This window comes from Maylandia zebra, linkage group LG7 (assembly GCF_041146795.1).
Source record: "Maylandia zebra isolate NMK-2024a linkage group LG7, Mzebra_GT3a, whole genome shotgun sequence".
Taxonomy (NCBI): Eukaryota; Metazoa; Chordata; class Actinopteri; order Cichliformes; family Cichlidae; genus Maylandia; species Maylandia zebra.
Genome location: NC_135173.1, coordinates 46,260,818 through 46,283,260, shown reverse-complemented (window position 1 = coordinate 46,283,260; position 22,443 = coordinate 46,260,818). Strand labels below are relative to the sequence as shown.

The following is a 22,443-nucleotide window of genomic DNA, read 5'->3' as shown; positions in this document are numbered from 1 at the left end:
ATGCCATCTGTTACTCATAAATCACAGCTGCACCTATAACTTCTCTGACTGAGTAATGTTTCTTGGTGGTGAAGTGGACCTCCCTAATGAGTAAAAAACAAAAAAGCCGTGCTCCAGTCTCACTGATTGCTGCCAGCAGTTCATTTCCTCATGGATATATAGGCTTCAAGTTAGTTTCTTCCTGATTCCTTTCCCAATGCATGTGTTAAGACATTTATTCTGCTTTACCCATGTTGTTTTCTTTCCTTTTCAGCTGATCTCCTATCAGCACCCCCTGACCTGACCTCAGCAGCTGCCATGTACCGCGGCCCAGTTTACGCTCTCCATGACGTGGGTGACAAAATACCCATGACCAATTCTCCTCTGCTTGACCCGCTCCCTAACTTGAAGATTAAGGTGTACAATTCTTCAGGCTTAGTGACTCCACAGGATGACCTAGGAGGAGAATTTTCCTCTAAACTGTCACCTAAGCTGCCGCACTGCCTACTGGACAACGGTGACAACACAATGGGCCGGCGCACACAGACCCAGACGTTGCTCCGCACCAGGGATCCATCATGCACTGCTCTGGGCTCGTTCAGCTCCCAGGGAGGACAGCTTATTGTGCCCAACTCAGGTACTATACTAGCCAAAGATAGGTAGTGATTTTCCATATTTATATATTTTTATTTTATAGGTGATTCAGTTGGATATCAAGAAAAAATGTTGCATATTTCAAAGTATGCAGGAATGTAAAAAAGAAATAGTTTAAAAAATGAATAAACGAGCTTAGGTTCATGAAAAGCAGCATCTGCTACTTCCAGCAGATTCTATCAGTGTTCGTCTTAAAACTCATTAGCTGTCTTTTGTGAGTTATGATTGGAGCCACGTTTTTCATTCACTCAGTGGCACATCAGCATTTAGTAATAGCACCTCCACTTGTGTGGATGTGCATGTGTGAATGTCTATATGTGTGCACATACTGAAAGGAAACTCCTCTCATTGTATAGCCTGATAGGAAATGAAATATACCATCAGCTTTTCTCATCGTGTCCTTAAATCTCTACTCTTGTTTCACTTAATAATGTGCTGGTGATGATGATCTCGGCCCACGTTTCCCTTAAAGATCCCATTTTAAAAAAACATTAAAAGAAACTTCAAACACAAAACTTGCTGGTGTCTCCACTGGATTTCTGCCAGTCTCATAGTGATGACAAGACTCCGGGAAGTCACTATGTCTGACCAGGAAATGATCTGGCACATAATACCCTCCTCATAAAAGTGCAAGTTTACATTATTTATTTTGATTAGTGAACATTAGAGGTTGTGGTAGAGCCAGGCTGGCCGTCTCCTCCTGTCTTTATGCTGGGAAAAGTTTACTGGCTGCAGATTTTCTTTGATTTAGATTTAGTTAACATGTTTGATAGTGATATCAATCTTGCCATCAACTCTCTGCAAGAAAATACATTTCAGAAAGTTGCTACCTCCACCAAGGAGGTTATGTTTTTGGTAGGGTTTGCATGCATGCGTGTCATTCTGTCTGAATTCTGATAAAACTTTGCAGGAGTGTATAGTGGGGTCAACTTGGCAATCCATTCAAATTTGGCTTACGTGTGCCAAGGTCTTCAAAGTCAACTTCATGATTTATTGGTTCAAAATTGACAGAAAGCCTTTTAACTATAAACTGATTCTTACAAATCCGGTGTGTACTGTCAACCTCTAGAAAGATTTCAAATATTATGGCATATTTGACCTCTGACCTCTCCTTCAAGGTCAATAGACTGATTTGTAAGGTCAAAGTGATAATAATGCTATATAGAGCTATTTAAAACTATGTTCCTTACCACCATGGTTGGTATTGACATCGTATAAGCATATAGCGAATGATATATGGGGATTCTAAATATCACGTTATAGTTTGCATCCAAACTTCATATGACATGTGACCTCTGCCCTCACTTTTTCAAGGAAAGACACAACACATTTACACGTGAAGCAATATGTTTCACAACTAAATGGCATCAGCTGCTCATCAATGGTGACATTAGGCCCAGGGTTGTAAAACAGGGGGAGGTGGTGCACACACTTATCCCACACTGTCCTGATGGCAGCTAGCTTGTCTCTCTGCCGTCGAGCTGGTCTGTCGTCTCCGTTATCAAAACAGATAATCCTGGAAATTTTGTGGAAGTTTTCCAGAGACATTGATGCACGGAAAGGTTCTTGCCGGTTTCTGCATCCCACAGGGATTCTGTAGATTCCCCTTTGGACCTGAAAACTCCTGCAAGGATAAGAACCCCAAAGTAGGCCTTTGGGGTTCTTAGATGAATTTGTTCCATCTCCTTCCACCTCTCTCCAAAAACACACCTTCCTTCTAGATTACTGCAATCCAGAATAATTTTCTGGATGGAATCTGGGATGAAAAGCTCAAATGAAGACTTGATGTCCTGCACATGAGTACCTGTCAGCCGTGTTGGCCCTGGCTTATCACAGTAACAGCTCTGCAGGGTGGCTCATTTCTTGGGCAAGAAGACCATTCAATTTCACCAGTTATTGACATCCATATTTCTTCACTTGCTGTCTGGTGGGCTTGTTCTGGTCCTAGAGCTGGCTGCAGATGGGGTACTTGTCTTCGTTTTGTTACTAAATGGTGCTCAACCTCATCCTCTTCTTCAAAGTCACTGTCAGACCCTGAATTTTCAGAAATGTGAAATATTCTGAAACCTCTTTGTCAACATCATCATCCGAAGCTCCTCTCTCTTCCAAAATCAATTGGATGGCCCTCGCAGCAGATAATCTTTTGCCATCTTGATCAGTTGTGATAAAGAACCACATCGGCAAAGTCTTATTTATAGTATTATGCCCCTAATTAGCAGGTGGGACAGGGTATGAGAAAATAAAATTTGGATCCCTCAAGAAAGAGGGTAAAATGTGTGGGATGTAAGAGCAGACGTGTTGATAGTTGAATTTTCAACAATGTTGCAACTTTGTGCGGGAACGGCAGGGGAAGAAAACACTATCAGCAGCACCAGAAAGGAGGAAGACAGAGTGTGGGAACACAGGACCTACACTTTCAACACTTTTATTAGACCTGGGTCCAGTGGACCCGAACACCTTGTATGTAATGTAAATGCGTGGGGGGAGGTACAGTATGAGGTCATTGAAAATTAGTTCGGATTTATGTTCTTCACAGAAAATAAGCCAAAGCCAATGAATTTCAGGTTGAAAAAATAATTAATTGTTTAATTTTTCTTTTGAAAAAAAACTGAAAACGGGTCTCACAGACCCGAACACCATACAAGGGTTAAAGAAAGTATTGTCAAGAGAAAGAGAATGAATTCAAATTCAAATTCAAATTTTATTTGTCACGTACACAGTCATACACAGTACGATATGCAGTGAAATGCTTAGACAACTGCTCGTGACCTAAAGAAAAAAAAAGGAAAAGGCTATGAATAAGATAGGAAATAAATATGAAAAATTAAAAAGGGTAAATTTAACTAGGAAGGAATAAAATATAAAAAGAATTAAGGTTAAAAATGAAATAACTGTACAACACAAATTAGAATGAAGGGTAAATTTAACTGGGAAAGAATAAGATAAAATATATAAATTAAAGTTGAAAATAAAATAACTGTACAACAAAATACACAATACACAGTATGGAACTATATAAGAATGTATGAAGAAATATAAATAGATAAATAAATATATACATAATAACAGCAGCTGTACAAGTATTAACTGGAAATGAGCTGCCTAGTTAGTTATAAATATACTGTTGTATAGTATTATATAATTATCTCAAGCTATTTACAAATCATTACCTATTATCCTTTACCTACTCCTACACACACCTACATGTTTCTGTAGTCAAAGTAAACATGTGTGATTCTACCCTTAACTGCCTTTTACAGCACTACAAACTTCTTAAAGTACATTTAAACAGAACAAAGAAAACAAAATTAATATATACAAATTGCAGTGCTTTTCCCTTAAAAGTAAATACTGGCCAGAGAGTGAGCTGTCTCGGTGAAGGTTTATGCTCCCTGAGTGCTTCCTGTTTAGAGATTGCTTTTACTCAAAGCTTAGCTTCATTTCAGTTGTTAATAGAAGCTCGTTTTCTCCCCTGGAAAAAAGACTTGCCACCCATAAGTCAAATTTTCAGTTTATTATCTCTAGATTTCAAGTTGGGTATCTCAAAATTGTGACTTTCTGACTTAAGCAAGAAGCAAGAGGAAAAAAACCTCAAAATTGGATTTTAATGGCAAATTTTATTTTATTTTTTTCTGGGGCTCAAACAAGCTTCCAAACTTGTTACACTTGCTCTCGCTGTCAGTGCAATATGAAGATTTCAGTATGTGAGAGCTTAAATATAAAGAGCTCTTCAGTAAAGTGAAAAATACAAAACCATTGCAGCTCTCAGTAGACACGGCAGTTCAAATCAACCATAAATGTTCACTTAAGAATTGTTAATCTTTGCAAACCCCAAGCAAACCTCTCAGTAAAAATAAAAGAATTCTTTTTAAAGCATGTGCAGTATCATTCAATACTTTGCTGTCTGTAGCAGTATATCCCTGATGATCTGCGACTTTGAAATAAGCTAAGCCATGTGCAGCCCATCAGCATATTGACTGCACGTAGTGTGACAAGAGTTGATGGATACCCAAGGTGTGTGCACCAGAAGTGCTGGAGGTGTCCCGTTTCAGGCAGCTTACATTAGCCATGCTGTCCTCACTTCAAACACATGCAGACTGTTTGTAACGCGCCGCAGATGCATGCTGACAGGCAGAAGCAAACTAGCAGTGACATTAAAGGATACGCAGACTTCTCACATTTCTTAAATTTCTCTCTTTTTTTTCATTTTGATAACTGTAAAATGTTCTCAGCTGTTGGCTGCGCTCAGCCACCTCATCATGTTACATAGGAATAGGGAGAGGAAAGAGCACATTTGATATTTGATCTGTTTGTGAGTCTGGGTAATGAAATATTTTGTGGTGCTGTCACTGTGGCTGTTTGGTATTTTGCATCTTAAAATGCATTTCTCATCTCTTTGAAGCTTTGCTGTGAGGCAGAGTAGCAGCGCGCGAGACGTTCCCTTGGCAGAGTTGTGATTGCCTCGCTAGCTAGCTGGAGAAGCTGTCTGTCACCTTTTGAAAAGTTCAGTACAAGGACATGGGAAATCAATGAGCTATCTGAGATCCCTCCCCCACCACCACTCCAGAGAGAAGCCATGTGTGTGTTTGTGTGTGCGTATGCATGATGGAAATTGGGGGTTAGGCTTCTAAAAAACGCACACGCGCGTATCGGATAGGACATCTTATCGAATAAATCTGAGATGGAAAAATGTAAATCGCGCCTGCTGCAGCAATATGCCAAGGCTGTGACGAGCAAAGAGATCATTGATTTTTAGAAATGAAATTCCACATCATTTCCTGATACCATAAAAGAAGGTGGTAAAATTACATAGTTGCTGTGTGTGGGACTGAACGGCAGTGCAATTATTATTGTGTTTATCCAGGAAAAATATTCATTTGAATAAAATGAAAAAAAAATCGATTCATATCTCTGTAGTTGTGCAGCACTGCATGAAGACACACTAGTTAAATGTAAAATTATAATTTACCTTTCTATATTTGGAGTAGCCAGGATTCACCAGCCTGTTGGTCTCACTCTCTATACTCTCACATTCTTACAAAAGTCTCATAACAAGCACTGACAGTATAAAGACACCTCTGTCAACTTATCTTTTTTTTTTGCTTTTTGCTTCCCAGGGGTTAGTCTGCTAATTCCTGCAGGGGCTATTCCTCAGGGCAGAGTGTATGAGATGTATGTGACAGTTCACAGGAAGGACAACATGAGGTATGCGACGACGCCCCAGAACCTTATTTGCTGCTGTCAACCGCTCCGTGTCACACATACATACTGAGAGTGCCATCAGATTGTGGCTAAATATTGTATGTATGCTATCCCTGTGCGCCTCCAGGCCCTCGGTGGAAGATGGCCAAACGGTGCTCAGCCCCATGGTGAGCTGCGGACCCCCGGGGACCCTGTTGACTCGTCCGGTCATCATCACCATGCATCACTGTGCCGTGTGCGATGGCCAGCAGGACTGGCTGATCCAGCTCAAAAGCCAGTCGCCGCAGAATCAGTGGGAGGTGAGATGTGAGATTCACAGAGAAATTTGTGCTACAGTAGACTGTATCTATCGACTGCGCTCGAGTTTCAAAAATGGGTTTCTGACGGTCGCATGCACACAAGAATTGAAATTATGTGTTTACAAGCGAATCTCTGCTCAGTGTGTCAGCGAGCAGTAAAAAAGAAAAGATGCTGTGAGAAATAAATCCATGATATGGCATGGGAGAACTGATAGGATGGAGGAGGTGAAAGGGATCAACGTCCCCTGCATTGTTTGTCCAACTCATAGTAGTACTCAAAGTAAACCCCTGCTGCACCTAGGAGCTGAAATAGTACATCTCTAATAGCAGGGAATGGACTGGGACTGTTTTCTTGCCCAGGCTGTTTCCTTGTACCTTTATAACGGCAGGTTTTTCATCAGGTGTGAACATGTATGGGGGTTTTTCTGTTCGTGTTGCTTTTTTTTTCAAGTCTTCCCTTTTGCTGTTTTTGTGACACACACTGATGCAGAAATGGACCAATTACCAAGGGATCATTTGCAGAGAAACTTGAAACAAATCTGCTTGTTAGGAGGGAACTTTGTTAGAAATGTGCCAGGTGGTCAGCTTACCTCCAAAACATATCTCTCAGCACCTCACCTGACGTGGCCGACCTTCTTGCGGGCAGCTATCAGCATCTTTTTCTTAGCTGTCAAAAGAAAAAAAGTCTTCCTTCCTTGTGGTTTTTAATTAACTTTCTACTCAAACCTTTTTAAGGAGAAAGGCTCCCTTAAAGATAAAAGCATTTAATAAAGGTTAGCAGGAGCAGGGCGCAGTACAGGAAGCATAATGAAAGGCAATGCTTTAGTGATACGTAACACGACTCCAGTCTATCCAGGCTTATTGCATAAATGATAAGATGATAATCAAAATGCACATTACTCTCAGGAAGGCCATGTCCAAATATATAGCATCAGTTTATACCCAATAATAAGGCCTTCTGTCAGATCATCATTAAAAAGTGACTTAAATAATGTAATTTTCAGCAAGCCCTTGCATAATTTCCTCTTGCTGATGCGATGGCATTACTTACAGAGCCGAGGAAAAACTGCCCAACTGGCCCCCACATGCCTTCGTGACATTGATGAATTACTTGGACACAACCAATAAAGCTCAGTGTAAACTGAGGATTTTTAAAGAAGAAATGATTCCTGATTACATCTCCGTCCTGCCACAAACGCAGATGGTAATATGTGATGTGACGGCGGCTTCCTTCGTATGAGTTTCCTTTTCCCTCTGAGGCCAGCCTCGGCGCTGCATGAGTGAAATATTGCTTTATATGACATGCTCTGTCAAAATGTGTTTTCATCACTGCAGTGGATACAGGAGAGATGAGCTCCTCCAAAGGAGTTTTTCACGGATATTTATATTGAGAATAATCAGTTCCGTTGGCGTCTGGGAGCCCGCAGCCCTCCCCAGTTGATGCACGCACGCACACACCGGTTCACACACAATCTCATGGTGTTGTGATGATGATGAAGATGGCGTGTCATATAATGAGGAACATGTGGGGATTTCTGCTTCAGTAACTCTCCTACTTAAAATCCTCCCACGTCTACATGGGAGGGGGAAAAAAGTCGGCTGATGAATTTTTGACTAAATTAACGTTTGTATGTTTGTATGTTTAATTGTTTCTGCCTGCACACAGTACTACATATGAAGCAGGGCCACTTTTTCACTGTGCGTTCCAATTATCCCCCAATAAGGATCCCTAGTGCCATCCCACAGGAGCAGTTAAGAGTCTAATGATCTGCCATAATACTGCTGTTAAACGGCCTAGCTCACAATAAAATGCTGTAATTCCTCTTCTGTCTCTCATAATAGGCTGAATTAATACCAGTGTGCCACTCTGTGAGAGTGTTTGGATTAGAGCGAGAACGACGGAGAGAGGAAGAGAAAGAATAAACGAGATGAAGAGAAATGAAGAGAGGGTTAAAGAAAAAGAGGGAGAGTCGCAGGAGGCTCCTCAGACCTTGCAATCCTAATGAAAGAGAAATGTGTCCTGGCATTGGTGTCGTTACAGGGGTCAACTGCAAATAGTCGGGATACTTATGCTTCCATTTTCTGCGTGAGACAGTCTCAAATATTAGTAATACACACACACACTAACTGTTACTTCGAGAGTACACGGCTTCTGTGAAAAGGTCAGGACATTAATTGTGCTTTCTACATTAAAATGCAATTTCAATTCATTCTGTTTCAGTTAAATGTGACTGAGCACATTTCTGTGTGGCAAAAAAGCAACACATGTACAAGTTTAGCTATTAATTACCCAGTGGCAAAGACTTCATGTAAAAATATGTGGTTTTCACTAATTAGCCAATCCAATTTAACGTTTACAAATCCACACTTGAGGCTTTTAAATACACTCTTTTAAATACACAGACTCACTACTGTAGGCCAGTTAATATATCCATAACTCCACGCAATATACTATACAGTAACTCTGTAGTCTAGCGGTTAACAATAACATGTAAAAGATCACACAGTAGTTCAAGACCAGGAGCAGACACAAATCCCAGGAAGGGCTGTAACAGGAAGTGCATCCACAAGAAAAATCTGTGGTGACCCTTTAATAAAGAGGCAGCTGAAAGAAAAAGAAGACACTGTACCGATTATTTATCTAATCGGTTTCAAACATGGAATTCAGCAACAAGCTGTGACATTTTCTATTCTTTTGATAAAATTGCTGCATATTTTCCAGTTTTTCTGCAGATGTACAAATAATGCAAGAATATGGTTCTCACATAAGTTTCCCTGGACAACATGCATTAAACCGTTTACAGTTGCTGTTCTCCTGAAAGCCCCTTTGCAACCCTCCTCTGTACCGTCACCTCCTTTTCATGCTGTGTTTGAGGTAATCGGGGTGATGTTTGTTGAGGTCTACTCTGGGTCATTTCTATCTTGGGAAACAGCTGGGGAATTATTTCAACCACTGGATGCATTTCAGAGGCTTTACTCTTGATTTATATGCTTTTGACTGAGTAAGTCAAATTTATGACTTCAAAACTTCATGTGAGCTTCTTCATTTCACGTGAAAGAAAATAATTCAAATTACGTCAATCTTATATTTTGCTCCAGTGGTCCAATGACAAATGTAGCTACACAGTGCTGTGCAGGTCGAGGGATTTATCCCTCTCATAGCACTGTAGGCTCAGGCATTCAACATTCTTCCTTTGCCAATGTATTCCTCAGTTCAGTGAATTTCATATATTTGATCCATGATGCATGTCATGCTGGCACGCCCTGTCATGTGCGTGTATATATACATATGCATATATATAAACAGAACTGTGACATCTATAGCACTTTCTACACTGCAACATGGACACAATGTTAAGGTTTATGCGCGTATGCAAACGCAGCACTGCAGGCTACTTGGGGTTTAATATCTTGAATTATCCAAGGACACTTCAGCATTGTATGCAGGAGTTGGGGATTAAACCACCGACCACAATCAGCCCTATGCCATTAAAAACAACAAGGTTTTTGGGAGGTCATGGGTAACCACTGAGCAATGTGCAGGTCCATCTATGAAATGTAATTGAAACAAGAAGCATTACCTGTGCAAATGAAAAAGCAACTTCAGAGTACTAAAGTCGACTTCTAAATAGTTGAACATGCACAATTTGACACTAAAATCATTCATAAATGCAAGTCTTGCTTACTAAAGAAAAATTATATTTTCCGCCTTTCTCATCAGCCATCACGAAAATGACTGCAGTTTTCAAATGGCTAATGAGCTCGATCAAAAAAGTAATCAAAAGAGAGCATACATGCCAGTTTTGGTACTTGTATCTATCTCTGAACATTTTTGCTGTAATGTGAAGTTATCTGCTTCACGAAACAGATCAATACAACCAAATAGAACTGACAGCTGTAGCAGTATTGTGCGAGCAAATGGAGATATGTAGGGAAAATTGGATATGGCATATTTTGCTCTAGTCAAAAATCGTATTAACCATGCCCCACTTCTATTTTTTGCTTGATACATACATAACAAAACCCAGGCTTATTCTTCAACATTCCTCTTTTTTCCCCCTTTCTCCTTGTCCACGCTCTAGGATATAGTGGTAGTAGGAGAAGAGAATTTCACCACACCTTGCTATATCCAAATGGATGACGAGGCTTGCCACATCCTGACAGAGACGCTGGGCACCTACTGCCTCGTGGGTCAATCTCTCAGCGCTGCCACCACTAAGCGCCTCAAACTAGCCATCTTTGGCCCCGTCACCTGCCCAGCCATGGAGTATCACATCAGAGTCTACTGCCTGGACGACACACAGGACGCACTCAAGGTAAATGCGCAGCACACTGTACTGAATGTGTGCATAGCCTTTGTCTCATTATTTGTATCACTGAAATGAATATAATTGTGATTTTTTTTTTCCCCACTGTAACTGAATTGTTTATGCGCAAGCACAGCCAGCAGATGATGTGTGGGAGGCAGAATGAGAAATCTTTGTGTTGGTGTGTCACAATAAGGAGATACAAGCGCCTGTATTTGAATAACGTAGCTGCTGCAACAACACAAAATAAGCCACATATATCCCTCCTTCTCTACTGTTGTCTCATCACCTCAATTCTGTTTAATACCTTCATGTGCCTGCATGAAGGAAAGATAAGGAAGGATTATTGTACTGAGGAGGGATATTGAACACAGTTATTAAGTTTGGGAATGAGTAATGAGAAGTGATAGTGATCCTGCTGCAAGGACACAGAAGTTGATTTCAGGTTTGCATGTCTAGATTTAAGTTTGTAAAGCCCTGCGGATGATTATAACGTAATATTTTATTAAAAACTAATCATTTGTAAATGTACTTGTGAGAATTCCTCAGAGACTATTATCACAGGAATACAGCAGCAGTTTGTCTGCTTTTCAACTGGTATAAAGAAGAAGCTTTTTGAGGTCGGTATAGATGGTGTCCTTGCTAATCAAGCTTGCTTTTGTTTATTTAGGAAGTCCTTCAAATGGAGAAGCAGATGGGTGGGAAACTGTTGGATGAACCAAAGACTCTCATCTTTAAGGACAGCACCCACAACCTGAGGCTTTCCATCCATGATGTTCCCCACACATTATGGAAGAGCAAACTGCTAGCCAAGTACCAGGTAAACTGCTCATTTTACTCCTTTTTCAGTAAAAGGCCATGCACAGTGTGCCACATGGTTTCTCCCACCGATGTAACTCCTCTACACTTTCCACTTCTCTGCAGGAGCTTTCCTTTCAGCAGGTGTGGAGCGGCTCACAAAGGAACCTCCACTGCTGCTTTACCCTGGAGCGCTTCTCTTCCAGCACGGTGGACCTGACCTGCAAAATATGTGTGCGCCAAGTGGAAGGAGAAGGACAGATTTTTCAGCTGGACACTACACTGTCGGAGGTAGCGTTTGATACTTGGAGTAAACATCCCCCCCCGGCCCCTGCAGGTGGATGCTGGGCCGGTGGAGGGGTTGAAGCAGCAGGCAGTGATGCAGGGCATCAGCACCACTGACTTGTCAGAGGGAGATTGGAGATTTTGGAGCCTAAAAATAACAATAAATTGGGTGGGGACGGTGTATGACACGAGGAGAGTGAAGCATGTAAATGTGTAGGACAGTCAGGCTCAAGTTGGATGCCAGACCTTTAAGTATAACAAATTAAATACCATCTGATTTCATTATATTCACATAAAAGAGCACTACACGACTAGCACTACAGGCTGAGGAAAAATGCTTGTATTTGATTTTGTAATGAACTGTTTCCCTCCTAATGCTTTCACTTGATTTATAAAGGCTTAAAGTAATTATTCACCTTGACTGGATACGGGGCATAGCCTTCGAAATTATAATGGAAACCTCAAAGGTCTGTGCGACTTTTGTGCTCTGCTTTCACATGAATTTTGCATCCAGAGCTGTTTTGACTCTTCCCCTCCACCTCGCCCTCATTGTCCTTCCACCGAGCCAGACGCTCAGAATGAATTTAACCTCGTTTCCATTTCCTCTTCCCACTTTTTGCAACGTTCACAAAAACTGGCAAGGTGTGAGACAGGGGAGTTTCAACCATGGCGCCTACATAGAGTCTTGCTTATGACAAGAGAGGAGCACAGGAGGGTATAATAAGCCTGTGTCCCCCCCCCCCCCCCCAGTCATGCTGCACTTGCTTTACAAAGGCCATCTGGCTAGGAGAATAGAGCTTGAGGGATGGAGGAGCACTCATGCTTTGTGCTCAGTAATGAGATAAATTACAGTACATACAGTGCAGAGCTGTGTTACTGCCTGGCCTTGGTTCATTTGTCTCTGGGTCTTGATCTGGTTTCTGTAGCCAGACATCCAGTGCTTAATCCTCCAGATGCAGTATATTTAAAAGAAAATCACTCAGCTTGCATCAGTAAATGGATGGCGACGCAACGAAGGGTTTTCAATTTTTTTTATGGCACCTGGAAAAAGAAATTTCCTGTGCTACAAATCCATTTGAACTACATTATGTTTCATTTTGCGAGGTGTTGAATTATGTCCAGGCAGTCTGCAAACTAGGGGGGAAAAAACCACAGCTACAGTCTGTGTCTCTGCTTTAATCCCTCTCATTCTCTCTTTACAGGATTCCCAGAGTATTGACACATCTCTGCTGGATCCTGCCAGCAACATCACGACACTGGTAGGGCCAAATGCCTTTCGCATCCCTGTTTCTATCCGTCAGAAGCTGTGCGGCAGCCTGGACGCACCGCAGACCAGAGGCAATGACTGGAGGATGTTGGCCCACAAACTCAATCTTGACAGGTGGGTTGACAAACAATGAAAAGGGTGAAATGGTAACTTACATTTAGGACCTCTGGGATCACAGTCTGGCCACAGAAACAGCCTTTACTTTAAAGTTAAATAGTTTAAACAAAACTATTTTTCTGTTAATATAGACAACTAAAATGAAATATATTAGAATTTGTTTTTAAAAAGTAATTATTCATTTATCCATCCAGCAGGCCAGCCATCTGTACATCTTATATACAGGGAGTGCAGAATTATTAGGCAAGTTGTATTTTTGAGGAATAATTTTATTATTGAACAACAACCATGTTCTCAATGAACCCAAAAAACTCATTAATATCAAAGCTGAATGTTTTTGGAAGTAGATTTTAGTTTGTTTTTAGTTTTAGCTATTTTAGGGGGATATCTGTGTGTGCAGGTGACTATTACTGTGCATAATTATTAGGCAACTTAACAAAAAACAAATATATACCCATTTCAATTATTTATTTTTACCAGTGAAACCAATATAACATCTCCACATTCACAAATATACATTTCTGACATTCAAAAACAAAACAAAAACAAATCAGCGACCAATATAGCCACCTTTCTTTGCAAGGACACTCAAAAGCCTGCCATCCATGGATTCTGTCAGTGTTTTGATCTGTTCACCATCAACATTGCGTGCAGCAGCAACCACAGCCTCCCAGACACTGTTCAGAGAGGTGTACTGTTTTCCCTCCTTGTAAATCTCACATTTGATGATGGACCACAGGTTCTCAATGGGGTTCAGATCAGGTGAACAAGGAGGCCATGTCATTAGTTTTTCTTCTTTTATACCCTTGCTTGCCAGCCACGCTGTGGAGTACTTGGACGCGTGTGATGGAGCATTGTCCTGCATGGAAATCATGTTTTTCTTGAAGGATGCAGACTTCTTCCTGTACCACTGCTTGAAGAAGGTGTCTTCCAGAAACTGGCAGTAGGACTGGGAGTTGAGCTTGACTCCATCCTCAACCCGAAAAGGCCCCACAAGCTCATCTTTGATGATACCAGCCCAAACCAGTACTCCACCTCCACCTTGCTGGCGTCTGAGTCGGACTGGAGCTCTCTGCCCTTTACCAATCCAGCCACGGGCCCATCCATCTGGCCCATCAAGACTCACTCTCATTTCATCAGTCCATAAAACCTTAGAAAAACCAGTCTTGAGATATTTCTTGGCCCAGTCTTGACGTTTCAGCTTGTGTGTCTTGTTCAGTGGTGGTCGTCTTTCAGCCTTTCTTACCTTGGCCATGTCTCTGAGTATTGCACACCTTGTGCTTTTGGGCACTCCAGTGATGTTGCAGCTCTGAAATATGGCCAAACTGGTGGCAAGTGGCATCTTGGCAGCTGCACGCTTGACTTTTCTCAGTTCATGGGCAGTTATTTGGCGCCTTGGTTTTTCCACACGCTTCTTGCGACCCTGTTGACTATTTTGAATGAAACGCTTGATTGTTCGATGATCACGCTTCAGAAGCTTTGCAATTTTGAGACTGCTGCATCCCTCTGCAAGATATCTCACTATTTTTGACTTTTCTGAGCCTGTCAAGTCCTTCTTTTGACCCATTTTGCCAAAGGAAAGGACATTGCCTAATAATTATGCACACCTGATATAGGGTGTTGATGTCATTAGACCACACCCCTTCTCATTACAGAGATGCACATCACCTAATATGCTTAATTGGTAGTAGGCTTTCAAGACTATACAGCTTGGAGTAAGACAACATGCATGAAGAGGATGATGTGGACAAAATACTCATTTGCCTAATAATTCTGCACTCCCTGTATTACATATTATGTATTGAATCATAGCTAACAAGAGGAGATGACCCATAAGCCTTTTATATATTACATTATGCATTCATTCATATTACTAGAGGTTGTTGTTTAGTCATACAGGTTTAATTACTGATCTGTGGTCTCACTTGGAAAACATTAAGTGTCACTTTTCAGCCTGCAAGATTAATGTTTTGAACAGGCATAGTTTTGATTTATTAACCTAACTAAACAACCAGTGAACACATACATAATGAACAGAACATAAACCGCAGCTCCAGGTTTAAAGGTTTTTTTTCTCCTACTGGGACCTGGACTGTCCGCTGAAACACAAGTATTAGAAATATCAGATGCAACTTTAAAATAGCCACACTGATAATGTTCATCGGTTGGTTTAAAAAACCAGTTATCAACATATTTATTTGTCATTTCACAGCTTGGGCCTTTTGTCATGAAGGTTGTGTGTTTTCCTTGTGGCTGCATGGAATCCCTTGGGTTAATTAATGATTCCACATTGTCCTTAGATGCATATGTGAGCATGAATCGTCTGAGTTGCTGTGTTAGTTGCTGTGATGGGACTGGCCAACTGTCTGCAGTGTACCGCACCCCTCACCCAATGTGTCCTAGGATAGGGTCTAAGTGGCTCTAACACCTAAATAGCTTCTAACTACAGTTTAATTAACTGTCAATTTTCTGTTTATTCATAGTGGTTTTTATAGCGTGGTACCAGTAAAGAAAGAACGGCTGTTTTTTCATTAGAAGTAAACATTAAGAGTCCATGGGGACTTAAACTGTTGATAAGTGATCTATTTTTAATTTGATTGTGAGTGATCTGTGGGAATGTGACTCATTCTGATAAACATCAGAGCTGAGGAAAGATGAAAAAAACAATGGAGACAGAGTGACGTTCCTCTTTTTAAAACATCATCCCCGTGTCTTTGATAGTCTTCTGTTTGTGATGGACGTACAATGCGCACCCATTTTTAAGGTCCCAGCTCAGCAGGGCAGCCTTATCACAGACAGCAGCTGCAGATTGACGAGACCACTGGCAGACTTTGGCATGAAGGACAAAGGGTGAAGGCGAGAGACTCGAATGAATGAATATATATATATATATATATATATATATATATATATATATATATATATATATATGTATATATCAATTCAAAGCCAAAGCAAAAGTCATTAAAAGAAAACAAAGCGATCATTAGTTCTGCATAGACTGCAAATACATTTAAGGATGTATATCAGTGCTCACTTTGCTTTCCTCTCATGCCCACAGTATCTCATTACTGACCAGAAAGGTTACTGTGTATAGAAGGAAAAAATAGAAAGTAAGAATTAAAGTATTTGATGATGAAAAGATTATTGCAGCACACCAACGAGTTTTTTATTACTAATAAGCAAACTCATTCCTCTCTATTAACCATTTGTCTGCTTTTCTAACCTACCTCTCTCTGGTTTCACATGATCACTCTTTTAGGTATCTTAACTACTTTGCCACCAAATCCAGCCCCACTGGAGTGATCCTGGACTTGTGGGAGGCCCAGCATTTTCCTGACGGCAACCTCAGTCGCCTTGCCCAAGTACTGGAGGAGATGGGACGCCATGACAGCCTTGTTCCCGCGGTGACTGAACACTGACATCTGCCTGCCAGGGACAAGTGACATTCCAGGGAGGAAGAAGACACAAAGTGAATATGAAAAGAGGGTGGACCCCCTCAAACACACCCCACACACACCCCAAAAAACAACAACAAAAAAAAGCAGGAAAAGTCATTCTCGATGACAAATGCACGCACACACACTCACAGAAGCTGCCTGTGTGTACACTCAAAGAAGTAAGGAGATAGTCACAGCCAGGTCTACCCTGCCATGACCCAGTTAAATATTGGCAACAAAGGTTGTGAAAACTTGGAGAGTAAACAAGAATCTCTGCCAGTCATTTTCAGGCTGTTTCTCTCCTCGTTCTTTCTCTCTCTCTCTCCCTCTCTTGTAAGAATGATTTGATATTTTTGGCTATGGTTTCCTTGGAAACATGTTTCCGGTTTATTCGGATGGACTGTGCAGATGTGGATGATGCCCTCACAACAGTGACAGGTCAATGGATCAAAGGAGGAAGATCGGCGAAAGAACGTCTCATTCTCCAAAAATCAGTCTCCATGGCAACTCCATGGAAAAGTATGTGTTCTGTGACAACATAGTATTTAATGATATGCCTATTTATACATGTCTTTTTTTGTATCTTATGCTGTCTGTTACTGAACCGTATTTCGTTTCTTCTTTCATTGCGTTTGACTGTATTACAGCACCACCTGGTGGACACCTGGCGCTGTAACTATTCTTTCTGTCGGCCACATTTATAACACAGAGGGAACTCAACGATCATAATCATTACACCGTTTTTTAAGTGTTGTTATAACTACTATTAATACTTTTAGTCATGTTATGTATAATTATTGCTTTTCTATTATGGGTGATATTTTTGAGTTGCATTGGTGATTATTTTGCTTTTGCTTTTCTTTTCTTTTTTTAGCAGGATCATTTGGCTAACTACATATCTCTACATATCGTATATCCTGTTAACAAAAGGATATGGGAAATTAGCCAGACTGAAAAAAAAGTCATGAGTGATGCAAATTTGTGTGACGTTCATGATGATGTCGCGTTCACATAAGATACCAGGCAGAGCGAAGAGGGAGATGGTGCAGAAAGGGAAATCAAACCAGTATATTTTTGTAGGACCAGTCCAACTGAAAACAACTGCTTTTTACCAAATACCTGACATGTAAGGTGATCATCTAAATATTGTCTCAATCAACCGACGTTCATGCGTACTTTTGGAGGATAAGAGATTTTAACTCAGACAACGATGTTTGTATATTCACTACAGAAGCCATCAATATCACGATGACACTGATTCTGTGCATAAAAATGATCTGTAAATGTGACATTCCTTTGATGGAGCAGCAGTTGCGCCCATACAAGTGTTCTTGGTTGGTTTTGTTTTTTTGAATGGCAGTTGTCCCAGTTTTCTTGAAGCCGTCTATGCAAACTTTGCATCCCTTTGAAACAATCTCTACATTCTCAGTGGGCTAGCCTTTGCATTCCCTAGTTGTTCTTCAGCTTCATGATTAATATTGTGTATAGTGAGAATGTAGCCTGTCTGTTTCTTGCACTCATGATGTTCCTCGCAACGGCTTGCATTTCATCTGTCAAGTTATTGTACAAACTGTAAGAAAGAATTTTTAAGACTAATAATAAATTATATTTATATGCAACATTGAAAATGGAGTGCGACCATTTGACTTGTGAGACTGTGTTTAAAAAAAAAAAAAAAACCTTATGGGCTTTCAAGATATATTTTTCAAATATTTTTTTTAATAGGGAATGTTCTGCAGATCCACTCATACACCTTCATTACTTGCATATGTACAGATTAAATAAGGCACGTGCTACAGTGGCAGAGTGGATGAGACACACATATATATATATGTATAGACACTGATCAAAAATGCATTTTACCATCCAACAAGGCAATAATACATAGATTTCAGATCAGCTTCATATGGATAAAAAAAAAAAAAAACGTGACCAGAAAGATGAGACGATGCAGGATAGCAAAGCCCAGATCTAAAAAGAGGTTGTATGTATATATATATATATATATATATATATATATATATATATATATATATATATATATATATATATATATATATATATATACATACACACACATATATACACACACACACACACACACACACACAGGTTATAAAGAATCATCTGGTTTCAAAAGCCATCCTGTACATTTTAAACTAAAAGGCTAAATATGGACGGATGGTATATATCCATACGATAGTCAAACTACAAAAACAACCACATGAACCTCACAAATTGTCTCTGTTGTCTCCGGCTGTTGAATTAAAGCACACTGAAATCAGAAATCAGATGATTCTTTTTTGATTCACCTTGAGTGTGTGTGTGTGTGTATGCATGTATATTTGTTTAATATATCTATATATATATATATATATTAATCATGTTTCTGTTTGTTCAGCAATAATAATAATGGTATGAATCCACATCTTCTACACTGAGGTCAATGGATGACTATCATCGTCATAAGTCCACTGTGATATCACAGCATGCAGCGGCTGACTCAGAAAAAAACAAAACAGCAAAACACACACACACAAAGCAGCTTTGACAGTACAAAAGACTGCCCGTAGAATACTGCTATATGGCTTTAGAGGAGCAGCGCAAGAGCATCCTCCAGATTTTAGTCCTGCAAGGCCCCCTGAACAGTCTGGAACCAGAAACCACTTAGCTTTCACAGAAAGCACAGTCTGAACACTGAGGGAGAGGCGCCTCAGACAATGGTAGAGCAGATGTCCCCTGATATAATAAATTTTTTGGTATATATCATTATTCTGGCCCTACGGTGACCCTTATCTCTATCACTCATCCTCCCTGTCAGTTATATTTGTTCTATTATTCACAGTCTCTCTTTTCTTCTTCCCTTTCTTCTGGCCAGCTTGAGTGGCCTGTGCCAGTGGTAATGATGAGACTCTGGGAGATGATATCTTTTCTGTGGACTCTCTGTCACAGTTTGATATCTTGGGACTCTAACATCTTTGCAAGAGTCTTCTTCACCCTTAGGGCTGTGAGACGACAAGTTGGATTGTGAGCCCAGCACTCCGACATGAGTTTCCCCATCTGTCGTAGACACTAAAGACACACACGACCATATGCATAAGAATACAAGTACATTTTAGGCAAATGGTTTAATCCATGATTACTAATTATTTATGGGCATGCAAAAACATGTTTAGCAAAAATGTACCTTACATCCACCGAGACCTACAAGGTCAACCTATAAGTTAGAAACAGGGCTGTACTTTGTTTTTTTAAAGGGAATAGCGTTGTGTTTATGTGCAAAGTGCAGGCTTTTTATTATTTGCCAAGCTGAAACCCATTTTAATATACTTGATATCATTTTGAGTATAATTATTTTTTTAATTTATGTGGATATAATAAATGGGTAGCATTTAATAATAAATATCAATTAGAAAAAGCGGTTATAATCAATAACTGTAATGCACATAACACAGAAATTTTAAAAAAGTGATATTAAGAAACCCCATATATCATTCCCTGTATGCTCCCTCTATATGTTGTAGAAATAACATAGTTTAAAAAGGCCAATGTAGAATCACTTCAAAGGTGAAATATGAAATGCTATTTTAAATCCATATACAAAGCTTTCTATATTTTGACAATACACACCACACTTCATCATAGTTTCTAAGTTATAAGCCTTTTTCTCAATTTCCGACCAATAAATCATAAACTTGACCTTGAATGACCTTTGTGGATGATCTACACTGCTACAAAGATTCATCAGAATCCATTCAAGACATTTCGAGGCATCATGTTTACAGACAGGAAGAATGATACGCACTAAAGAATACTCTGGAAAAGTGTATGATTAACAGCTGTTGTGCTAATAACAGCTGTTTCAATGCATCATTTCTCTCATACTATGAGGCAGAAATCTCCACTTAGAATGCAGATTAATGCATATTTACATGGATTTATTTTAATGTAAGTAACCATGTTGATGTAATGACGTTCACACATAAACGCCATTAAGTTTAAGTTTTAAAAATGGATAAAGATAAGAGTACCTCATCATTGCTCCATCGATTAGCAAAAGAAGGTCTTTGTTTTTTTATGCAAACCACTTCTCTCATGTCCTCATATGAAGGATCGGACGGGACGAGGTCATAATAGGGAAGCTGATGTTCCTCCACAATACCTGGAGTTTAATGAAAGAAAATGTCCATTAATTATCATTAATAAAATATTAGGACACTTCAAGTCAAAATAAACACATCTTCCTCACCTCCAGAGATGCATCGCCGGGCCATCTCCCAGATAATAAGGCCAAAACTATACATGTCAGCTGTTATAAAAGACTGGAAGTGGCTCCTGTTGAGGGTCTCATCCAGTACTTCAGGTGGCATGTAGCGCTTTGTTCCAACGCGTAGGTTAGGAGGGATATCCACTTCATTGGTGTCACTGAGACAGGGAGGAAAAAAAGGAACGAGTCAAAGAATTTTTAGCACCGTCCAGTATTAATGTAAACGCTCAAAAGACTCAAAATGTCTTGTGTACCTATTAAACTTGACAGCCAGACCGAGGTCTGCAATACAGCAGGATCCATTCTTTTTAACCAAGATGTTTTTGCTCTTCAGGTCTCTGTGTGCAATAGCCGGTTTGCCCTGTGTGCCGTAGATCTCAGTGTGGAGATGACAAAGGCCTGATATGGAGGAATACGAAAGCTTCAGAAGAGCCTTGACGTCTAAGCTGTTGGACTTGAGGTAGTCGTATAAAGAGCCATTCTCGTGGTAGTCTGTAATTAAGTACAGCTGAGTCCACGAGCCGGTTCCTTTGATGTCGGCTGCAATGAATCCTGGGGATTAGATAGCTGGTGTGAGGGGATTAAAATATACACACAGAAATCAATGCGCATGGTTTCATTCACTTTTGGGGACATTTCACCAACTTGTGCTCAGTCACTGAACATCCATTTGTGTGTGTAACTTCCAAAACAATCAAACATAGTGCATGGAAGTAGGAACCATGCACTGTATTTTTTCTTTCTAATACTCATTTTCCATTTGTTAGTCAGCTATTACCTCTGCTTTTGAAATGCAAAACCCAGTGTATCGCTATATCTCCCTGGAAACATGTTGAAAAAATGTGTATCTTTACAGATATTTCATATTTTTTTTGTCTTTGTCTATGACAGCTTGCTGTTCAGACTTTAATTGCTACACTTGTTAACAATGAGTTCTGAGAAACCCAACACTCCTTTCCTCTAAATCTAGAGATTTCAAAGTCTGACCCGCATGCAACTGGCATCCACAGTTAATGTCAGAGTGTGGAAGCAGAACAAAATGAGACCTTTTTAGTTTTAAATCTAAATCGTCTTAACATTAACATAGAAATCAAATGTTAATAAACCTGAAAAACCTATAAAACCTACATAAATATAAATATAGCCCTTTGAGCAGATGCATAAATACTAAATGTGCAACCATCAATCATTCCCGGGCTTTTGACATTGGCACTCAGTTATCAAAACTTCCAGAGCCCTCTGAAACTCCAGAAATTAGTCGTTAACCCCAGAGGCTAAGTCAGCAGTCCAGTCAATGAGTTCCCAGAAGAGCCTAAACCAGGGGTGTCAAAATTAAGGCCTGGGGGCCAGAATTGGCTTGAGACACTCCAATCCAGCCCTCTATATTGGAATGACAGCATAAATTTTGGACTTTTACCTGAATTTTCAAACGTTTTACAGCTTTTCCTTCTGATAAAGTCCTCCCCTGTGGCTATTCATACCATACCAAAGTAATGAAGTAATAAAAAGCAAATAAATACCAGAAGAGATCATATTTTATCACTCACTACTGCAGAAATTTCTGTTTTTTTAACAATAGATCCACATAAAAAAAAGAAAGAAAAGAAAATATGATTATACAATAAGTATTAAAGTAATTTTACACATTTGCCAAAGAGTCATGCTGACAGATTCCTTTCATTCATTACAGCAGCATTCCTCTAACATGTGAAAGAACTGTGGAGATTTTTCTTTTTTTTCTTATATTACTATTCGTTGACATGATCTTGAACAGTTTAGGTCCTTACTAGGCCAAGAGATATGTATTTAAGACTGATGATAAAAATGG

The 22,443-nt window shown here is 39.9% G+C and overlaps 2 protein-coding genes across 3 annotated transcripts in view; one reads left to right on the top strand and one right to left on the bottom strand.

Annotated features, from left to right (window-relative positions):
• The window catches only part of unc5cb (unc-5 netrin receptor Cb), a 126,136-nt gene extending 108,160 nt beyond the window's left edge, over nucleotides 1-17,976 (top strand). For both annotated transcript variants that reach the window (XM_024803382.2, XM_024803381.2), the window contains 8 exons: nucleotides 254-616; nucleotides 5,751-5,838; nucleotides 5,963-6,134; nucleotides 10,217-10,450; nucleotides 11,112-11,261; nucleotides 11,366-11,530; nucleotides 12,727-12,905; nucleotides 16,171-17,976. In XM_024803382.2, the coding sequence (XP_024659150.1) occupies nucleotides 254-616; nucleotides 5,751-5,838; nucleotides 5,963-6,134; nucleotides 10,217-10,450; nucleotides 11,112-11,261; nucleotides 11,366-11,530; nucleotides 12,727-12,905; nucleotides 16,171-16,330 (1,511 nt within the window). In that variant the 3' untranslated portion in view covers nucleotides 16,331-17,976. The remainder of the gene's footprint in view (nucleotides 1-253; nucleotides 617-5,750; nucleotides 5,839-5,962; nucleotides 6,135-10,216; nucleotides 10,451-11,111; nucleotides 11,262-11,365; nucleotides 11,531-12,726; nucleotides 12,906-16,170) is intronic.
• Nucleotides 17,977-18,717: 741 nt separating this feature from the next.
• The window catches only part of bmpr1bb (bone morphogenetic protein receptor, type IBb), a 59,182-nt gene continuing 55,456 nt past the window's right edge, over nucleotides 18,718-22,443 (bottom strand). The window contains exons 13-16 of the mRNA XM_004538076.4: nucleotides 20,870-21,167; nucleotides 20,598-20,773; nucleotides 20,380-20,510; nucleotides 18,718-19,420 (exon numbers count right to left, since the gene is read on the bottom strand). Coding sequence (XP_004538133.2) covers nucleotides 19,295-19,420; nucleotides 20,380-20,510; nucleotides 20,598-20,773; nucleotides 20,870-21,167 — 731 coding nt within the window. The 3' untranslated portion in view covers nucleotides 18,718-19,294. The remainder of the gene's footprint in view (nucleotides 19,421-20,379; nucleotides 20,511-20,597; nucleotides 20,774-20,869; nucleotides 21,168-22,443) is intronic.